At 48.3% G+C, this 22,226-nt stretch overlaps 2 protein-coding genes and 1 pseudogene across 2 annotated transcripts; 2 read left to right on the top strand and 1 right to left on the bottom strand.

Moving 5' to 3' along the window:
- Positions 1–9,442, top strand: part of LOC115537193 (potassium voltage-gated channel subfamily B member 2 pseudogene) — a 41,886-nt pseudogene extending 32,444 nt beyond the window's left edge.
- Positions 9,443–9,994: 552 nt separating this feature from the next.
- Positions 9,995–16,764, top strand: terf1 (telomeric repeat binding factor (NIMA-interacting) 1). Its single transcript, XM_030348366.1, has 9 exons — positions 9,995–10,249; positions 10,556–10,636; positions 10,751–10,878; positions 11,794–11,880; positions 12,087–12,236; positions 15,069–15,178; positions 15,490–15,563; positions 15,938–16,002; positions 16,309–16,764. Exons 1-9 carry the CDS (start codon positions 10,039–10,041, stop codon positions 16,465–16,467), a joined length of 1,065 nt encoding a protein of 354 aa, XP_030204226.1. The 5' UTR covers positions 9,995–10,038; the 3' UTR covers positions 16,468–16,764.
- Positions 16,510–22,209, bottom strand: sbspon (somatomedin B and thrombospondin type 1 domain containing). Its single transcript, XM_030348368.1, has 5 exons — positions 21,504–22,209; positions 19,231–19,425; positions 18,261–18,339; positions 17,593–17,769; positions 16,510–17,129 (listed from the first exon to the last, which is right to left on the bottom strand). Exons 1-5 carry the CDS (start codon positions 21,733–21,735, stop codon positions 17,012–17,014), a joined length of 801 nt encoding a protein of 266 aa, XP_030204228.1. The 5' UTR covers positions 21,736–22,209; the 3' UTR covers positions 16,510–17,011.
- Positions 22,210–22,226: the final 17 nt, after the last annotated feature.

The following is a 22,226-nucleotide window of genomic DNA, read 5'->3' as shown; positions in this document are numbered from 1 at the left end:
CCGGGGGCTGCTCCATAGGCTGTTCTATAGGGTCCTGACACGCCCAATCTATGCGCTGTGTGCCGGGCCAGACGCACTTAGCGGCTAATTGGGTTAGGCTAATCAGCGGTCGCCGGCATTGCACCGCGCTTCCCTCTGTCGTGACACGCCCATCCTCTGGTTCTCTTTCTCTAGTGCTCTCTCTTTCTCTGGTGCTCTCTCTCTCTCTCTCTCTCTCTCTCTCTCTCTCTCTATCTCTCTCTCTCTCTCTGTTTCTGGTGCTCTCTCTCTCTCTCTCTTTCTATCACTCTGTTTTCTCTATCACTCAAACACACACACACACACACACACACACACACACCCCCACACACAGTGACACTTAAATCTCTATTACCAAAGAAGAGTTGGGCAATAATTCAATATTGTCAAGTTGTTTTATTGTCTTTGGATGGTATGGTATCGTTGTGAAATGAAGATATCGACTTATAGTGAGACCCTGTTTTATAGTATAAATGGATTACGATGAGGAGATATATATAATTGTTTACAGTATGAGAAAGGCAATATAGTTTAATTCTGATACCATACTTTATATTTCAGTAACACAACTGAATAATGTTCAAGTCATTAATCAGCCTTAAGTTAATGATGACCTTAATCATTGACAAACCATTCATATATGTTACTGGTGATTGGTAATTGCCATGTTGAAGGGTCCATTTTACCACCATTTTGATTAGCAATTACAATCCGTGTCAAAATCGACCCTGCGTTCAAATCAGAAGAAGGACCGTCTCCCCAGATGAGTGATGGATAGATCAGCTGACAGTCATCGAGGTGACTGTGCCAACGGCTCGGCTCGGCTATCCATCATTTCCATGTACTTCCCTCAGTTAGACTGTTAAAAATGGTATTTATCATCATAAGCAATTCTAATAATTATCTAAGTAGAAATCCCTGTAATTATTGTGATACTTTTTTCCATATCGCCCTGCTCTAGTCAAAAGTTAAGCCTTTACAGCCTTTACAGATATCCAGTATGTTGTAGGACCGGTCCTATACAGCCTTTGATATCCAGTATGTTGTAGGACCGGTCCTATACAGCCTTTGATATCCAGTATGTTGTAGGACCGGTCCTATACAGCCTTTGATATCCAGTATGTTGTAGGACCGGTCCTATACAGCCTTTACAGATATCCAGTATGTTGTAGGACCGGTCCTATACAGCCTTTACAGATATCCAGTATGTTGTAGGACCGGTCCTATACAGCCTTTGATATCCAGTATGTTGCAGGACCGGTCCTATACAGCCTTTGATATCCAGTATGTTGTAGGACCGGTCCTATACAGCCTTTGATATCCAGTATGTTGTAGGACCGGTCCTATACAGCCTTTACAGATATCCAGTATGTTGTAGGACCGGTCCTATACAGCCTTTGATATCCAGTATGTTGTAGGACCGGTCCTATACAGCCTTTGATATCCAGTATGTTGTAGGACCGGTCCTATACAGCCTTTGATATCCAGTATGTTGTAGGACCGGTCCTATACAGCCTTTACAGATATCCAGTATGTTGTAGGACCGGTCCTATACAGCCTTTACAGATATCCAGTATGTTGTAGGACCGGTCCTATACAGCCTTTGATATCCAGTATGTTGTAGGACCGGTCCTATACAGCCTTTACAGATATCCAGTATGTTGTAGGACCGGTCCTATACAGCCTTTACAGATATCCAGTATGTTGTAAGACCGGTCCTATCCCACGGCGTTCTGGTATAACGTTCCTAGCTTAGCATCGCTAACGGTATAGCATCATACCTTCCCACAGCCGTGGCTGAATGAGTGTAGCAGGAGCAGCAGCTGAAGGAGTCCCAGCACTGTCTCAGAGCTCGTAGATGTGATGCTCAGTCGAGGTGCGATGGTGGGGGAGATGGGGGGAGCTGGAGGAAGAAGGGGAAGAGAGGATGGGAAGAGATTGAATAGATAAGGTAGCACATATTGTTCTGTTCTGAAGACAAGCAGACCGTTTGTCTGCTTGTCACAGACTCCCAGTGAAACACTCACACACACACGCAAACAATATCACACACACAGACAGTCCAACACTCACTCACTAACACACACACACACACACACACACACACACACACACACACACACACACACACACACACACACACACACACACACACACACACACACACACAAACTCACAGACTCCCAGTGAAACACTCACACACATACGCAAACAATAACACACACACAGACAGTCAAACACTCACTCACTAACACACAACCACACACACCCACACACACACAATCAAACACTCACACACACACACACACACACACACACACACACACACACAAACACACACACACACAGTGAAAGACTCACACACACAGTGAATCATTCTCTCTCACACACACACACACACACACACACACACACACACACACACACACACACACACACACACACACACACACACACACACACACACACACACACACAATAATCGTATCCTCAGGGGCCCTTGCCGATCACTGTACCTGACTACGGCCTTTCAGGCGGGGGCAGTAGAGTCCATCCTCTCTGTGGTGGGGGGGAGTCCTTCAAAGCCCCGTCAAGCCCCATCTGACTGGATGACCCCCCCCCCCCCCCCACATCACAAACCAACGGGGTGCAACGCCTAGACACCATCTTTATTCAGTGATTCATTTCATTCTTTTGAATAGTCATCGAAATCTCGAGATGAAGATCATGGTTTGGGAGAAATCTGCCCTTGTTATTCTGCTAGCTACGAGACCGGGATGGAAAGACTCCTATTTATTTATTCTCTCATGTATGTCCATTTAATTTCCTTTTATTGATGCAGTTATTCTCTGTGAGTTGCGAATGGTCCTTTTCCTGCGTTGGATTGGTTTTAAATTCACCACTTACTTTTCTAGCAACGGCAGCATGTGTTCCCCTTTCATTATTTAATATCCGGCACATATCTTCACACCTCTCCCTGCTCCACGCCTCTAATTACTAACAATAGACCACAAATCTGCCACAAATGTCTGTGGCAGAATCTAATGACGCATCCGCGCAAGCCATAAATATGTAAATATCTTCGATCCCCGGCTATTAATGCGACAGCAAAGATCCTTCGAAATATAACGGAACATACACACCGTGTGATTCCTTTGAATTGCGGAAACCTTCTTGTTGCTTTACACTCCTCTCTCTCCTCCCTGCAGATCCTGGCCATCATCTCCATCCTCTTCATCGTCCTCTCCACCATCGCCCTCTCGCTCAACACGCTACCGGAGCTCCAGGTGATGGACGAGTTCAACCAGGCCAACGACAACCCGCAGCTGGCCCACGTGGAGGCGGTGTGCATCGCCTGGTTCACCATGGAGTACCTGCTGCGCTTCCTCTCCTCGCCCAACAAGTGGAAGTTCTTCAAGGGCCCGCTGAACGTCATCGACCTGCTGGCCATCCTGCCCTACTACGTCACCATCTTCCTGACCGAGTCCAACAAGAGCGTGCTGCAGTTCCAGAACGTGCGCCGCGTGGTGCAGATCTTCCGCATCATGAGGATCCTGAGGATCCTGAAGCTGGCCCGCCACTCCACGGGCCTGCAGTCGCTGGGCTTCACGCTGAAGCGCAGCTACAACGAGCTGGGCCTGCTCATCCTGTTCCTGGCCATGGGCATCATGATCTTCTCCAGCCTGGTGTTCTTCGCCGAGAAGGACGAGGACGCCACCAAGTTCACCAGCATCCCCGCCTCCTTCTGGTGGGCCACCATCACCATGACCACCGTGGGCTACGGCGACATCTACCCGCAGACGCTGCTGGGCAAGATCGTGGGCGGGCTGTGCTGCATCGCCGGCGTGCTGGTCATCGCTCTGCCCATCCCCATCATCGTCAACAACTTCTCTGAGTTCTACAAGGAGCAGAAGCGGCAGGAGAAGGCCATCAAGAGGCGGGAGGCGCTGGAGCGCGCCAAGAGGAACGGCAGCATCGTGTCCATGAACCTCAAGGACGCCTTCGCCCGCAGCATGGAGCTGATGGACGTGGTGGTGGAGAAGGGCGGGGACAAGACCCCCACGGACAACCACCTGTCACCCAGCCGCTGGGGGGGCTCGGCCAAGAGCGTCACGTCGGACGCCGCCCTCAAGTCCCCCGGGAAGCAGAGCCCCGGGCCCATGGTGCTCACGCTACCTCACACCGTCAGCATCACCGGCGCCGGCGGCCCCCAGGGCACCGCCCGCAGCCCCCAGCACTACAGGGGCAGCCCCCAGCGCCTCAACGTCCAGAAGCTGGAGGAGATGTACCACCAGATGACCAAGTCGCAGTCCTACACCAACCTGAACACCACCAGCTCCGTGAGCACCCTGAGCACCTCCATGACCGCTCTGCCGTCTCCGGGCAGGAAACCCAGCAGCCCCGATGGCGCCGTCAGAGAGGAGGTGGAGCTGGAGATGAAGGAGGTGGAGCCCTCCTCCATGGAGGGGTTAGACGACTACACGGAGGATATGAAGGAGGAGGGGGACGCCACCTACCAGGACTCTCTCCCTGAGCTGGATCTCCTGAGCGCCAGAGGGGACCGGAACCCGCAGGGCTGCCTGCTCACGGACGCCGTCTCCATCCCCGTCAGCTCGGGGGACAGACCTCACTCCGACAGCGGCGACAGGGAGAGCTTCAACGACGCCGCCGAGAACATCCGCAGATCCCTCCAAGGCCACAACCTGCTCCACGCCAAAGGGTCGAGGGTGAACTCTGTGGAGACCCCCGCCGAAGGTCCGCCCACGCCCCCCAGCACCATCTCCCCCGACATCAGCTCCAGCTTCCTAGAGGACGTCTCCCCAGAGGAGGAAACCTCGCCGCTGATCCCCAGATCAGTGTCCCTGGCCCAGGAGGAGACCTGCTCCCTGTCCTCTGAGAGGCTAGTGGTGGACACGCCGCCGGGCGAGGACGACCCGTCGACGGAGAACCGACGGCAGCGCCTCATGGCCGCAGTGGGAGGGGCCGTCCCCGGCACGCCGCTGTCACCCAAGGCGGTGGCGGGGGCGGGCTCAGCGCCCCGCTACACCCGAGGCCGGCCGGGCGGCAGCCAGGAGGCGGAGTCCGACGGCGACCAAAGCACACACAAGGTGGAGAACCACGTGTTCAGCCCCGAGATCCACCGGCTCCCCGGGGAGGGGGGGCGCTCCCCGGGCTGTGGAACCAGCATGTGACGGTCGGAGGAGCGGTGAGGGGCCGCAGACCTCCTCGCCGCGGAGGACCTCCACCGGCCGGCGTCGGGGAGCAGAAGAAGAAGACAGAGGGAAAAGGGCGCAGATATAGGGAAAGATATTTTTGCATGGCATGAAAAGCTCCCTTTTACCTGTGTTTTATTTTTTTTTGTGTGTCGCTGAACTTCAAACTGCTTTTTTAAACGCAGATTCGGGAATTACTTTGGGGACCGAAGTGAGGGCACTTTGAGGAAAACTAAAATATTATTTATCAAATGAAGCAAACAATGTGTCCGTCCCCCCCCCGGTGTACATACTGAACTTCCTTTCTTCTTTTTCTAGCACCTGAGTCGAGTGCACACAGAGAGACTTATCAGTACAAAGCATGCCCTCAAAAAGACATTTTACGGTGCTTAGTTTGCTGAAAGCGCTCCACTGTAAATACTCTGAAAACCCAAGGAAATGATATAAGTAACGTGCAGGATGACTAATGCAAAACACTGACAAGAGGAGGGAAGAGAAGAGACGAAGGTGCATCGAGAGACCTCGGATCGAGTGTTGCATCGTAGCGATAACAAAAAAAAAATGACATATCATTACCTTTTGTGGAAATGCAATGTGTTCCCATGACGACCCTGTAATGTTTTTCTGTGTGGAGAAACTGTGTATGAAACTGTAATGTTGCCGTTAAGGCTTTTGGGTTTCATAATGACTTAATCGTACGTTCTCTTTTTTTCTTTTTTTTTATATATATCTGAAACATTTCAAGTGGGCACGAAGGACAAAACACAACAACTATGCTACAGCACCAATCTGTAGTTGCCAAATACTTCATAGAGAAATAACTGTCAAAAGCTTCAGCTAACTAATTAGACGGGTTGAGAGATTGGGACAAGATATAAAACATGATGTCTTATTCCTTGTTTCATCTCCTGAATCCATCCAAGTCACTAAACAACGTTCGATCTGACAACTGATATCTCACTGTAGTTTATGAACAATATATGAAGTATGTAGACCTTTATCAGATGTATAGAGGATTTCTATAGTCTGGCATTTAAATGACGTAAAACTGAATAAGAATACGTAGACCTATAATTAAGTACACTAGATTTGGTCACTACCATAAAGATAGACTTTTAACTAGTATTCCTTTTCGGCTTTTCAAAACAATGCAACTGAGTAAAAAAAAGAGAAGAATAGTATATTCTTGTGTGATATACACGGACCAAACTAAGTACATTATAAGGCTTCCATCTATTTAGCTTCTCACTAACTATTAAATGAACATGTACTATAATACTATTCTTTCGCTATCGGGTGGTTTACCTGCACTGTAGTCCACATCATAATCTCCTCCAAACTATGATGTCATCGTAGACATTTGATCCATACTACTGTGTTGTCGTTTTTCTATTACTGAAGAGTCTTCGAGTTGTTATTGTTTTCTCGTTGAACCAAGCTGATTTGAGTCAAACCTAAACCCAAAGGTTTTCTTTTAATTGTTTTCTTTGTCGCTTGTCCTTCCTCGTCCTCTTCTGTTTCTCACTGAACTTATATCCACGTTTTGTGTTGCCTTTTAGGATTCCAATTTATTGCTGGAATAAGTGTTTATCGTTTGAGCATGGCACTTTGGCGGCGTGCATTAGTGGTGTACAAGTATGGCGTGCTTGAGATGTTGTACAAAATCAGATTGGAAAAGTGGAGGAAATAGGCAGGAATATTTTGTTTATTTTATTCTGTTCTCAGAGAGGGGTGGAAAGTGCAATACAGCAAACTGCAATCTATGCAGGCCAAGAATTGTGGCACTTTATTTTCTGTTTATGGAATTTGTAAGTGTACAGGCAGAAATTATTGTATTTTTCAAATGATGTATCTTTAATATGAGGCTAATTAACAGTGTTACAACTACCACAACGTTACAAACAATGCAATCTGCAAAGGTTTCACACTTGCTTTAAAGTAATGTGTGACTGGCATGTAGGCCTAGTGTCAGTCACCTTATTGCCATATGTCAATAGACCTTAACATGTCATATCTTTTGGGGTAGGGGTCTAGAAGTCAGCGCTTGGACCTTTTATATAGCTGTGAGATGTAAACACAAAATAAAATCTAACACAGCGCAATGAATGATATAGAGATAATATAATTTAATGGCCACACACCAAGGATTTTATGTTTTTGGAAATTTAATGTTGATAATAATTCTATTTTTTCTAAACAAAAATACAGAGCATGACCACAATTTCTCGCCATATGGTGGTTGGAAATGATGTGTGCCTTTTCATAAAACTGCTGTTTATGAGAAGGTAGCAAGTCATTTGGCTTTGTTCATATAGCACTGTACAGAAAATTCTAATTTTATAGGATAAATCAGGTCTTTATGTAATAGATAATACAAGTAATGTTATTGAGTTCTCAGGTTTTCTATAACTCTCTGATGTTCCGGTCGGATGGATTCTGTTTTCCGTTTGTTTATGTTTGTATTTATTTTACAGCTACTGTCCTAGATCCTACTGTACTTTTTGAGAGGTAATGTTGTCAAATCCACACTGATGTCTTGGCTCCTTTGAGCACAAGGAGTTGCCTACTTCAGAATATTACTATCATTATTATTATTATTATTATTGTTATTAATTATATTGTTTTTAATTGTATTACTATTATAACATGATCCATGTACACCCCCCACCCCTCATCCCCCGACCCACCATCCCATAATAATATATGAAGGAAAGGAAGCAGAGGCGCACGGATAATAAATACAGCAGTTCCTAGTTTGATCTGAGGGAGAGACGGTGAGAGAGAAAGCCAGGAATTCGGAGCCTACCTGCCCAGAGACAGAGACAGAGAGAGAGAGAGAGAGAGAGAGAGAGAGAGAGAGAGAGAGAGAGAGAGAGAGAGAGAGAGAGAGAGAGAGAGAGATCCATCCATTTCATGCTTCTAGTTTGTATCTATATGAACAGTGCTCAAATCCTTGATTAACATTTCCATAACCTCACTCTTATGCTGTCACACATTGTGGTCCATCGGCTCAAATGGGAGACTTTGGAGTCAACGTTAACTAAGTAGTAGTCACAAAAACTGTACCAAAAGTTAAAATGGTGATTAATGTATGGTCCATGATTCTATGTGTAAGAATACCGATATAATTTGAACGTGATCACAAATTCATGGGACAGGCCATCGTTTGTATTTTCAAGTTTGTCATTTCAATGATCATTTTGCATTGGGGAACGGCCCTAGCTAAGGCAGAGAGGGATCACATCGTGCCCGCTTTGAATTTCCTCGTCTTTAGTGTTTTGTTGAGCCAGCTCTGATGCGTTTTAGTGCTGCTTCAGAGCCTGAGCCGAGTCCGCCTGCTCTCAGACCAAGGTTCAGTCTTCCTCCTCACACAGAAAGAATCCTGTCTCCTTCCCGGAGGGCAAGGAAGAGCCCAGAAATGCTGAAAGTTCTGGACTTTTATGGTGGTCCCCCTGTGTGTGTGTGTGTGTGTGTGTGTGTGTGTGTGTGTGTGTGTGTGTGTGTGTGTGTGTGTGTGTGTGTGTGTGTGTGTGTGTGTGTGTGTGTGTGTGTGAGTGAGTGAGTGCACTTGTACGCATGTGTGGGTGTGCGGGAGTTTGCACAAGCGCTTTTAGAGCTACGCATCCAACAGGCTGAGCTGAGTCCTACTGGCTCACAAAGGTATTATCATTTGTAAAAAAAAAAAAAGGTAAATCAAAAAAAAGAGCGACAGAACAAAACTGTGCAGAGTGGACAAGGCTGGTGTGTGTGTGTGTTGGTGTGTGTGTGTCTGTGTGTGTCTGTGTGTGTGTGTGTGTGTGTGTGTGTGTGTGTGTGTGTGTGTGTGTGTGTGTGTGTGTGTGTGTGTGTGAACTGTGCGTGCTTATTATACAAACGTTGACACCCCCTCGCCCCCCCTCCTCCCCACAGATGCATTCTGCCCCTTGTCTCCTCTGTCGTCCCGTGTGTTTATGCCTCCTCATTTCTCAGCGTTTTTCTTTCTTTTTTTTTTTTCCGTTGGGCTCTGAAAGACACTATCAGTCGATTCCTGGAGCTGCACAGATTGGTTCTGTACAAAGCGCCATCTTTGTATGCATGTAGTAGTCTGAACAATTATGTGAACACACAACACTTTGTTATGGTACATGTATGTCCACATTTCTGTAGAGCATTGTTCCCCCATTATGTCTATTAGCATATGCAGGATAATAAATAAATGTGTATATAATATGCGGATGTGTATGTGTGCGTATATGAGTGAGATTTTGTTTTGTTTTAGTGCATTTGTGCATAACATAGTTGTTTGTTTGATTTCTTTGCCATTTTTGCATAACAAATATACAGAAAACCCAATTATTCCGAATCCCAAAACAAATTACAAACTGGTTAAAACATACCAATTCAATTCATTGCAATGTAATTTTCCCAGACCGACAGACCGACAGACGAACACACAGACTGACACACACACACACACACACACACACACACACACACACACACACACACACACACACACACACACACACACACACACACACACACACACACACACACACGCACACACACACATTCAAAATGTGTGCAGCAAAACCTAATAGGGTATGCTTTTTCTTTGTACAACTTAACAATAGCATTTACTTTGGTAATGCTGCATGTGGTTTCCCGAAGACAACGTGAACACAATACAATGCGAATGAGTTCGATAGAGTTGTACCGCCATAATTTCCCAAGCCTCTAGGGGCGCTACAATAAATGTCATATCGCGAGATTTAGAAACCCAAAATCAAAAGGCGCGAAGGCAGTGGGTTTTCCGAGCGCCGCCAGCATGACTCCGCCCGGCGTCACAACAACAACAATGGAGACTGAACCGAGCAGCCGAGACTCGAACAGTTCGGACGACAGTTCCGCTATAAACTTTCATCATGTAAAAGCTCTGGTGTCCAAGTGGATTTTGGACTTCTCCTTCACCAGCCTGTGTCAACACTTCAAGGAGGACAAACTGAACGACTTCGACCTCGCACTGAAGAAGCTGGAGGGTTAGCTTAGCATCTGTCCCTTCCATCATTAAATCTGATTGGATCGTTACGTTCTCTCACTGGGGTCTACGGAAGAGGATGAGGGCCACAGGGGATTCTCGTATTTCAAGAATTAGTTTTTTTAACAGTTGCTCAAATGCAGTTCAAACAATGTGTCAAGGTCAATTCAAGCATTCGGAAACATTTACAAAAGTAAAAAAATAATTAGCAAAAATATATTAAATCTCAGTCGACAAAGAAAACAGGTTAACAATAACGAGCTTTGACATTATAAAAATAATGTTTGTGTCAATATTTGTTTTCCAGCCAACTGTGAGGGTTGCATGACTCAGAAATGGCAAATCGCAGCCTTCCTTGGAAGAGTCATGCACGGATCCCAGATCACAGGTATGTGTTGGTAGTGGGAACAGAAAACAGAACCATTTGGTAGCCCAGTTGTCCTGCTATGGTCGGTCACATCAACCCCGTGCCAGTGCTTTAATGGCTCCTGTTGTTTGGTAGATGCGGTGGAGGAGGGCGGGGGCTACATGATGCCTCTGATGGTCGCCACCAGCCTCTGGCGAACCCTGCGGGACACTATGGCCGATGAAGAGGAGTACAACGCCATCACCACTCTCCTGCACGTCCAGGTAACCTCGTGGAAAGCCTCACCACGGCACAGTGCCACCTGCGTCTGTACCAGACCACAGCCACGGGATCCATTCATAAACAACATCTCTGGGACAGACTTACGGAGCCATGACGCGGGCCGTGTGTATGATTGAGTGGCATCTAGCAGAGGTTTCCTGGTTGGAATATAATATTCATAAGTACATTTTATTAAGTGAATTATCCCATGACATAGAACGGTTGTGTTTTTGTTACCTTGGAATGAGCCTTCATATGGACATGGGGAGCAGGTCATCTTCCAAACAGCTCACCGTGTTCCTACAGTAGCCCCGAAGGGACAAACGGCTCTAGAGAATGCAATTAAAAATTACGATGAAACTATTTGTAGGAAGGGGGGGGGGGTTGTTTCCCCCATGGCCGCAACCCGTGTGTGATTATTTTTAAGTGGTTGTGGTGATGTAGGAACGTTCTGTAGGAGTTATGAGTGGTGTGAAATGCGTGTGGCGTTATACTATGTGTCCGAGAAGCTCAACTCACTCTGACGCAGACATCAAAATGAGTCGGAGCTCCACACATCCAAACGCCCCCGGGACGTACGTGTGTGTGTGTGTGTGTGTGTGTGTGTGTGTGTGTGTGTGTGTGTGTGTGTGTGTGTGTGTCCAAGATGCTTAACTCACTCTCAGACACGCCTCGTATTGCCAAGGAAGGCGAGCTCCGTCCTTCCAAACACGTATCCTCTGTGTAGAGGATTCTATTATGATTATTATATTGCACTTTCTAATCCACGTTTAGAACAGTGTAGTGGATGAGGGTGGTTATGGTAAGTGCGTGTGCATTATTTGACGACAGTTTTTCTTTTTTCAACTGCTTGTGCTTCTGATGAGAAATCACGACCGACTTTGAGTGACGGGCGTGACTGACTGCATCTCTCCTAGTCGGTGGCGGTCTGCTTGAAGGAGGGCCGCAGAGACCTGGCCTCTACTGCCCTCAAGTGGCTGAAGGAGACGCAGAACCTCCCCAAGGTACAGCCCCGCGGGCAGGCCGAGGGCAGGGCCATATGGGCCATAAATGAGATCTCCTGATTTTATCAAACCAACCCCGATTATCGATTTTCAATAGATCAATAATTTTCTTCTATAAATATACAAAATGTATATATTTTTTAAGTTTGGATTTTATTTGAAGAATAGCAAACGAGACCAACTCAACTCAGCATTTGTCTTCATAGAACATGGCCATCAAGCTCTCCACGTTGGTGGCGAAGGGGGACAGCAACCACCCGTACATGAGGAACTTCCAGTACCAACGGCTGCAGGAGAAGCTCCAGCTGTACCTGGACCACTTCCTGGCTGAGAACCCCTCGGACTTCCTGCTCAAGGTAACTGGTGGGTTCCCTCAGCATCGCTGTGGTGTGCTGTGGCGCAATAAGACGTCTGGATCCTGGGGTAACTGTGGGTGGTGCAATAAGACGTCTGGATCCTGGGGTAACTGTGGGTGGTGCAATAAGACGTCTGGATCCTGGGGTAACTGTGGGTGGTGCAATAAGACGTCTGGATCCTGGGGTAACTGGGTGGTGCAATAAGACGTCTGGATCCTGGGGTAACTGTCGGTGGTGTAGTAAGACGTCTGGATCCTGGGGTAACTGTGGGTGGTGCAATAAGACGTTGTCTGCATCCTGGGGTAACTGGGTGGTGCAATAAGACGTCTGCTGAATCCTGGGGTAACTGTGGGTGGTGCAATAAGACGTCTGGATCCTGGGGTAACTGGGTGGTGCAATAAGACGTTGTCTGGATCCTGGGGTATCTGGGTGGTGCAATAAGACGTCTGGATCCTGGGGTAACTGTGGGTGGTGCAATAAGACGTTGTGTGGATCCTGGGGTAACTGGGTGGTGCAATAAGACGTTGTCTGGATCCTGGGGTAACTGGGTGGTGCAATAAGACGTCTGGATCCTGGGGTATCTGGGTGGTGCAATAAGACGTTGTCTGGATCCTGGGGTAACTGTGGGTGGTGCAATAAGACGTTGTCTGGATCCTGGGGTAACTGTGGGTGACGGTGAGGGGGGGGGGTGGGACATGTGCAGGTTCTCATGGGGACGTTGGTTCAGTTTGTACCTTGGGGGGTACATCGCTCAGGAACCACTGGGGTGTCCTCCACTCAGATTTAGCACGGTGGAACCTAATGGTGGGTCGGGGACCCCCCGTCGACTGGTTGGGAACGATGGACCATCTTCTTTATGTGACTTCTGCGGGGTTTGAACACCTCGAAAAAGTCAATTTTCTTTATTTCACCTCAAACAGATGAACCTTTCCTAACATGATGACATTGTGGCCATACGTTCATATCATTCCATTCCATATCAGCCTAATATACTATAACATAGGCTAATATAATAGACCATAATTAATATAATACATCTCTGAAATCAAACAGAAAGGAGCTCTTAGTCTCCTCAGAGTCTGCCCACTGTTTGACCACGCCCGGTGCTCCATCTGATCTCATGACAGAACCCCAAACGATGGAGGATGTCAGGTAGTCCCCCCCCCCCCCTCCTCCTAATGGAACGGCCCTCTGTTCCACACACACAATCCTCCCGACTCGACCACTCGACTATTAAAGAAAACTCCAATTCAATGTCTTTGCATCGAATATTCAAATCGTCCAAGAACACAAAGCGCCACCTGGCTAGCCGTGTAAATGAGTGATAAATAAAGGAAGGATGCGTGACCTTCCAACCGATTCCTCGTACATTTAATCACGTCCTCAAGAGTCTATTGCATCCCAGAACCCGCAATGTTCCGCTCTCTGAGATGGTTCGAGGCGTCTGCTGGGTTTACTGTGAGGCGTAAATGTAGTGGTTTGATGCATGAAGTATTGAATCCTGTAAAACAAGCGCATCTTTCATCGATCTTCGTTTGTTTGTCAGTCGACAAACGCTGTGAAACGGAGCTGAACTCATTTAAACCGTGCCCCTACAGCTAGCGCCATCACTGGAGAAGGGTCGCAGTGTTGTTCAGGCCCCAACTCGACAAGTACAATCCTTTCTGAAAATCTGCCAATTTCGACTTTTAACTTTATGATTAAAAAATAAACCATGTAGCGCAGCACTTAAATTTATGACTGCCTCTCAATTGTCACCAAGCAATACTTTTCTTGAGAGGAGAGAAAGGTCTGATGGATAACGGTGGGCAGCAGAGGCCAAGTGGGTGAACTGCGCCCTGGGGGGCTGGCGGCAGCGGCCCGATGGATGGGGCGACCGGGACGGAGAACCGGGCGGTCAAGGACAGGCCACGCTCCATCATCATCAACAGGTTGAAGCTCAGGGTCTGGAGTGGGACACAGGCCCTGGAATGAGCCACAAAGGAATCAGTGGGAATGGGAATCCGGTTTGGTTTGATGGATGTGTTTCCTACAGACCTCTGCAGAATAAGCCCCGCCTCCGAGGCTCGGGCTCCCTCGGTCAGATGTCTCTGCTTAACAACACAGGGTTTAGGTTGATCGTGCATAACAAACTCTGTAGGCGGCGAAGAAGGGCAGGGCTGCTCTTCCTCTCTCCTCCTCCTCCTCCCTCTCTCCTCTCTCTCCTCCCCTCCCCTCTCTCTCCTCCCCTCCCCTCTCTCTCCTCTCTCCTGCTCCTCTCCTCTTTCCTCCTCTCCTCTCTCCTCCCCTCCCCTCTCTCTCCTCTTTCTCCTCCCCTCCCCTCTCTCCTCTCTCTTCTCTCCTGCTGCTCCTTTGGTACTGAGGTCTAAGCCGGTCTGATGGAACCCATCTTAAATGATTAGCTACTATGAATCTTTAAGGGAAGATTTTTTTTCTTACCAAAACATGAGTGTAATGTGAGTGGAAAAATATCAATGCTTGCGTCCTCCAGAGGGCGCCATAGGTTATTATCAATCGTATCCACTAGCTTCTGTTCCGTACTTATAAACCGACCAACCTTCCAGACCGAACCCCCAATGTTAATCCACAGGTTCAACCACGAAACGGAGAAAATCACGGCAAAAAAGGGAAAATCGTGTATCACAATGACTACAGAACCCGCCACAATGTACAGAACCGCAATACTTATTCTATCGGCCCCTAATTATTTTTTTTTGTAATATGTTATTGTGACGTCTGCCAGTTCCCATCCTGACGCACCATGTTGACGGGCCTGACGTGGGAGAAGGGTGTGTTGTGTTCAGACATGGCCTCCTGTGTTGTCTCATACAGGCAGCCATCACGGTGGCCCGGTCTTCCCGCAGCCCGCATCCCGAGTCCAGTGGTGTGCAGGACCTTTCCTCCTCACAGTCCACAGAGGACTCTCTACCCGACTTTAAAAGGTGAGTTGGTTTGTTTTGTTGCACTAGATTTGTACTACATTTGTTTGGGTGGTTTTGGATTTAAATGTTTAGATGTTAAACGTGAAGTCAAATGTTTTGCTTGGTTTCTCAGAGCCGCATCGTTGAGATAAACTTCTTTTAATGCATGAACTCCAGTTATGTTTCCCAGTGTAAATACCTTCTCGTTATTTCCAAAATGTATGGTAAATGTTATGATCCGATAAATATCGAAGCGCTTCAGAGAGAAGGAGGAGAAGAAGGGTTCTGTGGGTTTAACCGCCCACGCTGCCATGACTTTGCATTTTCTGCAGGCCCAAGAAGAGACTTTTGAACGTTACAAAGCAGGGACTCTGGCTACCACAGTCCAGCAAGAAACCTCTGAAAAGTATGTTTTTCTTTTGTTATTTACACCATCTATGCGTTTCAACGCTGTCCATGCCATAACTATTTAGATAATCTGGCAAATCTGGCACTTAAAAAGGCTACTTAGCTAGGATAAGATGCTACATAATGCTATCTTGTTAACCTAGCCATTGTAAATGCTTCACACTTGTTTCTGTGAATATCTTTACTGATCCGACAGCGATATATTGTTGCTTCTCCTTCTTCTGACAAATGTACTTATCATAAGTGGCTTTAGATAACAGAGTCTGCTAAACGCCCTGAAGGTAGATGAATCTCATCCTGACTCTCTAAGTATTTGAAGCTGATTGGTGCTAGCTGAGCTCCCCTCACTCTCCCCTCCCACCGTCTCTGCAGAGAGCCCCCGGCTGTCCGCCCAGTCCGCCACCGCCCCCGCCCCGCCGCCCAAGAAGGGCCGCAAGGTGAGCCTCAAGTGAGATTCTGATCCGTGTTGACGACCCTGTTTGGCAATAAGGTTCTGTGTGGAGATGCTTCACCCCAAAGAGTTTTATTGAACGAGGAATAGAATACAGAATAGGCTGAATATCAAAGAACTGTGCCGAGGACTGACACTTCTTTTTGGAGACTCCTGATGAAAGCTTCTGCTTATCGACCAGACGATGCATGTGACGATTGTGTCTAATTTGTTTTCAGTAGTGGACGCCCTTCATGGACGAGGGTCTGCTGAAAGCTTCTGCTTTTATGTGCTGATGGTATTTTGTTTTCAGAAGTGGACACCCTTCATGGACGAGGTTCTGACGAAGGCCGTGAGGAAGCACGGCGAGGGCAACTGGAAGCACATGCTGCTGGACCACGACTTCAACGGCCGAACAGGCGTCATGCTGAAGGACCGCTGGAGGATCCTGAAGAGGGACAGCGTGGCCTGACCCGGCCCCCCTACCCCCCCCCCCAGCCTTGTATATTGATACTTTTTTTTTTTTTTCAATGTTCTCATAATAGTTTGCATAATTTTCTAATTTATGTTTAATTTTCACGTTTTATGTTTGCGCTCCTTGTGTTTTCACTCGATTCCCCGATGGATGTTGACGCGTTCAAGCGCCAATTGCGCTCAAATGCCTAGCGTTCTAGAGGACTAGCGTTCAAGCGCCGCTAGAGGGCCCTCTAAACAGCAGTAGAAAGTTCTGTGCTGCATTTTTATTAAAAAATATTTATTTATAATCATCCGTATTGGTTGTATGATGTTCATATCCCAATGCTACCACTGATGAATGTTCAATACGTTAAGACTACGCACAAAACAATGGTATTCTAGCAGGCTACTATTACAAGGCAGTGACCCTGTGAAACAATGCAGAGGAAGAAGCAGACGGATCCGCTCTGAAAACACCGAAACAGGAGCGATCTTTGTTTTACAATCCGAACACTGATGAGTAGCATGATCTCGCGTTACTTCGCACGGAGTGCTGCGGGTCAGATGAAGACGAAGCTGTGCTGCGGCGGACAGCGGCAGCGCTGCGTCTTGTGGACCTTCCTCCAGGTCCCTGCGCAGCGGGGGACCTCCAGCGCCTGCCAGTGGAGCACCGCCTCCCTGCAACACCACCACGTTTGTTGTTTAATAGATATTTCCAAGGGGTTAACTTGGGGCGCGGAAAAAATTACATTACATCCATAACATTACAAATGTGACGGTTGTTTTTGCCGTGCTCAGCGCATAGAACGAGGCCTCCACACGCACACGCACACATTCATTTTGCCCTCGTGTCGAGGCAAATTGACAGTTTAGATAAAAATGCCCTTTCTCGTTCGACATCAGCAGTGTGACGGGAAGATAAGCAGAATATTCCCGCAGCGACTCTGGGTATTCCGTTAATTATACAAAGTGGAGGACCGCCGCATCAACAGCGCATTACAAAGCATGTCGGCCCTTTTAAGATAAAACGGTCGAGTGGGTTTTTGAGGAGTTTTCCAAAAGTTGGACGAAGATTTTCTCTGGGCAAAAACATGAACCAACTCCTGTGTGTGTCTCTAAGTAGCTCAAGCATGATGCATACTTGTCTGATTGCAGCCCATCTCCCTGGCAGCTGCCGGTGTTATTGTGCATAGCGGGGGGCTGGCACGCCACACACACGGTGAAGCCCTCCGTTATGTAGCGCGTCCAGTGTGTGTGGGGTCGGGTCTCCACCGCGCAGTGGGCCGTCCGCGACTGCAGTGTGAACTCCACACAGAACCTGGGGATGGCAGGAAGGTGTGAGGGGGGGGGGGAGATCATGAGGGTCACATTGCACACATTCCAAGGATGTATAAAAAATGTGCTCTGGCAGGATGGAATTTGAACAGTAGCCTATCTCAAACGCCGGCTATGGGAAGCTTATTACCAGCGTATCTGTTACTGAAGCGTGATACCGTTGAGGACCGAGGAGGAGGTGTCCGTTAGCTCACCTCAAGTCATTATCATCTCTGCAACGGTTTCCCACCATTAAAGTGGAAGTATTTGAAAGAAGTGTTGATTACAAAGCGTTGCTACCGCTATAGGCCAGCGGCACGATGTTCATGCATCATGAAAACATGATAAGTGTACCTGTGGCCTTCGCTCAGAACAGGGTTTGAGTTACACGTGACGAAGGAACGCAGGCAGTTCTGCAGCCCGGGGCGACTATAAATAACGTTTCTTAGCCAGGTGGTTGCCTATGTTGAGGACCTGAAGCAGAGTGGAACATACCCAGGGTCCAGCGGGGTTCCATAGCTGTCGTGCGTGGGCCTCTTCTGTCCGAACGCCATGCTGGTGATGAAGGCGGGGCCTAGGGGAGGACCAGCCGGAGGTTAGGGGGGGCAAGGGAAGGGGTACGACCTCTACTCAAAGCAGTCGATATTCTACAAGAAGGTTTCTTCAGAGGAGGAACGCAGAAGAGTTGCTGATCTAAACTTGTCTAGTCTTGTAGAAGGAAAGGACTTCCTTATCCATCTCCACGGATGTGGTACATTGAACTTGAGATATTCAGTGTGGTTTTTTTTGCCAGTAAATGGATTTCCTTATAGTATAAGCATTGCATACGGCCTCTTATTAAGTGGTTAATCTCGCGTGTGTGTGTTCGTTTGTTTATAGAATGTGTGTGCACCAGTGTGTGTGCGTGTATAGAGTGTGTGCGCACCAGTGTGTGTGTGTGTGCACCAATGTTTGTTTGTGTGTGCGTACAGAGTGTGTGTGTGTGTGCTTATAGAGTGTGTGTGTGTGTGCGTATAGAGTGTGTGTGTGTGTGTGCGTATAAAGTGTGTGCGTATAGAGTGTGTGTGTGCGTATAGAGTGTGTGTGTGTGCGTATAGTGTTTCTGTGTGCGTATAGAGTGTGTGTGCGTATAGAGTGTGTGTGTGCATACAGAGTGTGTGCCCCAGTGTGTGCGTATAGAGTGTGTGTGTGTGCGTATAGTGTTACTGTGTGCGTATAGAGTGTGTGTGTGTGTGTGTGCGTACAGAGTGTGTGTGTGTGTGCGTATAGAGTGTGTGTGTGTGTGTGTGTGCGTACAGAGTGTGTGTGTGTGTGTGCGTATAGAGTGTGTGTGCGTGTGCGTATAGAGTGTGTGCCCCAGTGTGTGCGTATAGAGTGTGTGTGTGTGCGTATAGTGTTACTGTGTGCGTATAGAGTGTGTGTGTGTGTGTGTGCGTACAGAGTGTGTGCCCCAGTGTGTGCGTACCCAGGTCGGGCCCGCAGCGCCCCCCCGTGTGGTCGCGGTACTCCAGGCAGCCGGCCCTCTCCTCCAGGCGGGGGCAGGCGGCGCCGCCGTTGGCCGGCTGCTGCTCCACGCGGCGGCGGCGGCCCCGTGTGGACGGACGGCACGGCCGGGCACAGCCGCTCCACGGCCCCCAGGGGCCCACCACGCAGTCCTGAGCTGCACACACACACACACACACGCACACGCACACACACGGAGGGGGTGAGAGGGACGTGTCTCTCCATTGGTCCATTTATCCTTCCACCCGTCTGTTCCTCTGCTGTCTCTGATCTATATCTTTATCTTTATGGCTCTGTGCTGTGTGTGTCTGCCTCGTCTGTCTCTCCATCCACCTTTATGTGTCTGTATGTGCCTCTCACTAATCTATCCGTCCATCTGTATGTGTCTCCTTTATCTCCTCATCCATCTTTGTGGTTGTGAATCTGTCCGTCTCCTCTATCTATTCATCCATCTTTATGAGTGTATGTCTCTATCTCATTTAACCATCCATTTATCTTTATGTCTAATCTATTCATCCATCTTCATGCCTGAATGTCTGACATCCATTCTTCGTCGCTCTATCAGACTTTCCGTTCAACTGGGATCTATCAATATCTAACTATCTTTATGTCTCCGTCTGATAGCTCCAGCTCTCTGTCTCTTTGTCTGCCTGTTTGCCTGTAGACGGTATCGACCACGTCTTTGCAGCAAAAATGTTTCATCAGGTTAGACCTTTTTCTTTCTGCGGTGCAAAGCTTTTAAAAAGTAAAAAGCTTCTAATGAGCTAATGTCTGTAGAACAATCGGCTATTTATTTGGACCCGTGTAATTTGTGTTTCCTCTGTGTACAAGTGACTTTCAGAGAAGGGACGAGTGAACCCCAGCCCTTCTCTATAATTCGCGCATCTTTTCTCTGTCGTTTCCCACTCTGTGTAGAAGTGTCCACTGTGGAGGGGACATACTGGCTGGTCATTCTGTATCCGTATGCTCCACTTATTGGCCTTGTACTGTAATTGCTGCAACTGATTGACAGAATCACATTCTTCAAATGTTTGGGCTGATTCCATTGTGTGTGCCCGTTCAGGGAAACGCAGCTCAGCATGAGATTTGAATTTAATCATTTCGAGGGTCAGGAGTTAGTTTCATTTCATTTGGAATACGGTCTATGGACAATGATATGGACTCAGAATTCATACTTTTTTTCTCTGAATTTTTAGAAATGCCAGAACTCTTTCTGCCTCTACACTCCATAAGATTACTGATTAGCCTCAACAGTAATCTTATCAAGACAATGTTTGTTTACGCATTAATCTAATGACCAATAGTTACTCATTAGTCTGAAATAAGAATAAATCATATCAATGTTAAATGAATAACAAACACGCAGTGATTTAACCGCTCCGTTTGAAATACTCTCGCCTATACTACGATAAACATTCAAACCTGACTGCTATTTATCCCAACCATCACGGTAGCGCTGTGTAACGTCGTACGATGGTCCGATCAGACCGTGAATCAAAACACGCTCTCCTCCTTTCAGTGAGTCACCCCCCCACCGGCTCTCATCCACAACCCAGGTCTGTGTCTGTCTGTCTGTCTGTCTGTCTGTCTGTCTGTCTGTGTATTTGTGTCTGTGTCTGTCTGTGTGTGTCTGTCTGTGTGTCTCTGTCTGTCTGTCTGTCTGTGCGTGTCTGTCTGTCTGTCTGTGTGTGTCTGTGTCTGTCTGTCTGTGTCTGTCTGTCTGTGCGTGTCTGTCTGTCTGTCTGTGTCTGTCTGTCTGTGCGTGTCTGTCTGTCTGTCTGTGTGTGTCTGTCTGTGTCTGTCTGTCTGTCTGTCTGTCTGTGTCTGTCTGTCTGTCTGTCTGTGCGTGTCTGTCTGTCTGTGCGTGTCTGTCTGTCTGTCTGTGCGTGTCTGTCTGTCTGTCTGTCTGTCTGTCTGTGTCTGTGTCTGTCTGTGTGTCTCTGTCTGTCTGTCTGTGCGTGTCTGTCTGTCTGTCTGTGTCTGTCTGTCTGTCTGTGCGTGTCTGTCTGTCTGTGTGTGTCTGTGTCTGTCTGTCTGTGTCTGTCTGTCTGTGCGTGTCTGTCTGTCTGTCTGTCTGTGTGTGTCTGTCTGTGTCTGTCTGTCTGTGTGTGTCTGTGTCTGTCTGTCTGTGTCTGTCTGTCTGTCTGTCTGTGTGTGTCTCTGTCTGTCTGTCTGTGTGTGTCTGTGTCTGTCTGTCTGTCTGTCTGTCTGTCTGTCTGTGTGTCTGCGTCTCACCTGGGCACTCTGTGAAGTAGTCGAAGCAGCAGTCCCGGGTGCGGGCGCAGGTGTCGTCACAGAAGCACGTCCCGTAGACGCGCTGCATGCTCCAGTCGGTGGACAGGCAGCTCCAGTCCCGGCTGTGGCAGCACCGCCCGGCGCAGCCCCCCTCCGCCAGGTGGTCCGGTCCCAGAACGGCCAGCAGGACCACCGCCCCGAGCAGGCTGGCGGACCCCCCGCCGGACCCCATCGTCCAGGTACTGGGGGGTGGGGTGGTCGGGGTGAGGTCTGTGTGTGTGTGCGTGTCGTTTGGACACCTCCCACAGTAATTCAAAGAAAGTTTCCAAAACTCGTGTGTGTGTGTGTGTGTGTGTGTCTACTCCTCCCGGGGTCTCACGCTGCTCCGGCCGCGGTCAGTGGAGTAAAGGGGGGGGGGGGCATTGTACCCAGCGAACGCCCAGAGCGGAGCCCCCTGACACACCCCGGACCCAGGGGAGACCGCGCCGAGCCGGATCCAGTGTGCGTTCCAGAGTGTGTTTCAGGTCACGGTTGTGCGTCTGTCTGGCTGTGCGTCCTCGCCGGGTGCTCTGCTGCCGCTGCGAACACGACTGAAGCGCCGACGTGAGGAACACACAACCCCACGGCGATACGTCCCACGGCGAAACGCCCCATGTCTCACAGTGCCCGGCCTCTCGCCTCCTCCTCTCTTCCACTGTCACAAACGCACCTCCTCTCTTCTCT

The sequence above is a fragment of the Gadus morhua genome, chromosome 23 (genome assembly GCF_902167405.1).
Source record: "Gadus morhua chromosome 23, gadMor3.0, whole genome shotgun sequence".
NCBI lineage: Eukaryota > Metazoa > Chordata > Actinopteri > Gadiformes > Gadidae > Gadus > Gadus morhua.
This window is presented reverse-complemented; position numbering and strand designations above follow the sequence as displayed.

What these genes read in the sequence shown, in the direction of transcription:
- terf1 (XM_030348366.1), top strand. Translation starts at nt 10,039, where the DNA reads ATGACTCCGCCCGGCGTCACAACAACAACAATGGAGACTGAACCGAGC. An exon ending in TCTCTACCCGACTTTAAAAG is followed by an intron (nt 15,179 to 15,489) that starts GTGAGTTGGTTT and finishes CATTTTCTGCAG; the next exon opens with GCCCAAGAAGAGACTTTTGA. An exon ending in CGCCCAAGAAGGGCCGCAAG is followed by an intron (nt 16,003 to 16,308) that starts GTGAGCCTCAAG and finishes TTTTGTTTTCAG; the next exon opens with AAGTGGACACCCTTCATGGA.
- sbspon (XM_030348368.1), bottom strand. Translation starts at nt 21,735, where the DNA reads ATGGGGTCCGGCGGGGGGTCCGCCAGCCTGCTCGGGGCGGTGGTCCTG. An exon ending in CTACTTCACAGAGTGCCCAG is followed by an intron (nt 19,426 to 21,503) that starts GTGAGACGCAGA and finishes GTGTGTGTGCAG; the next exon opens with CTCAGGACTGCGTGGTGGGC. An exon ending in GCGCTGCGGGCCCGACCTGG is followed by an intron (nt 18,340 to 19,230) that starts GTACGCACACAC and finishes GTCCTCCCCTAG; the next exon opens with GCCCCGCCTTCATCACCAGC.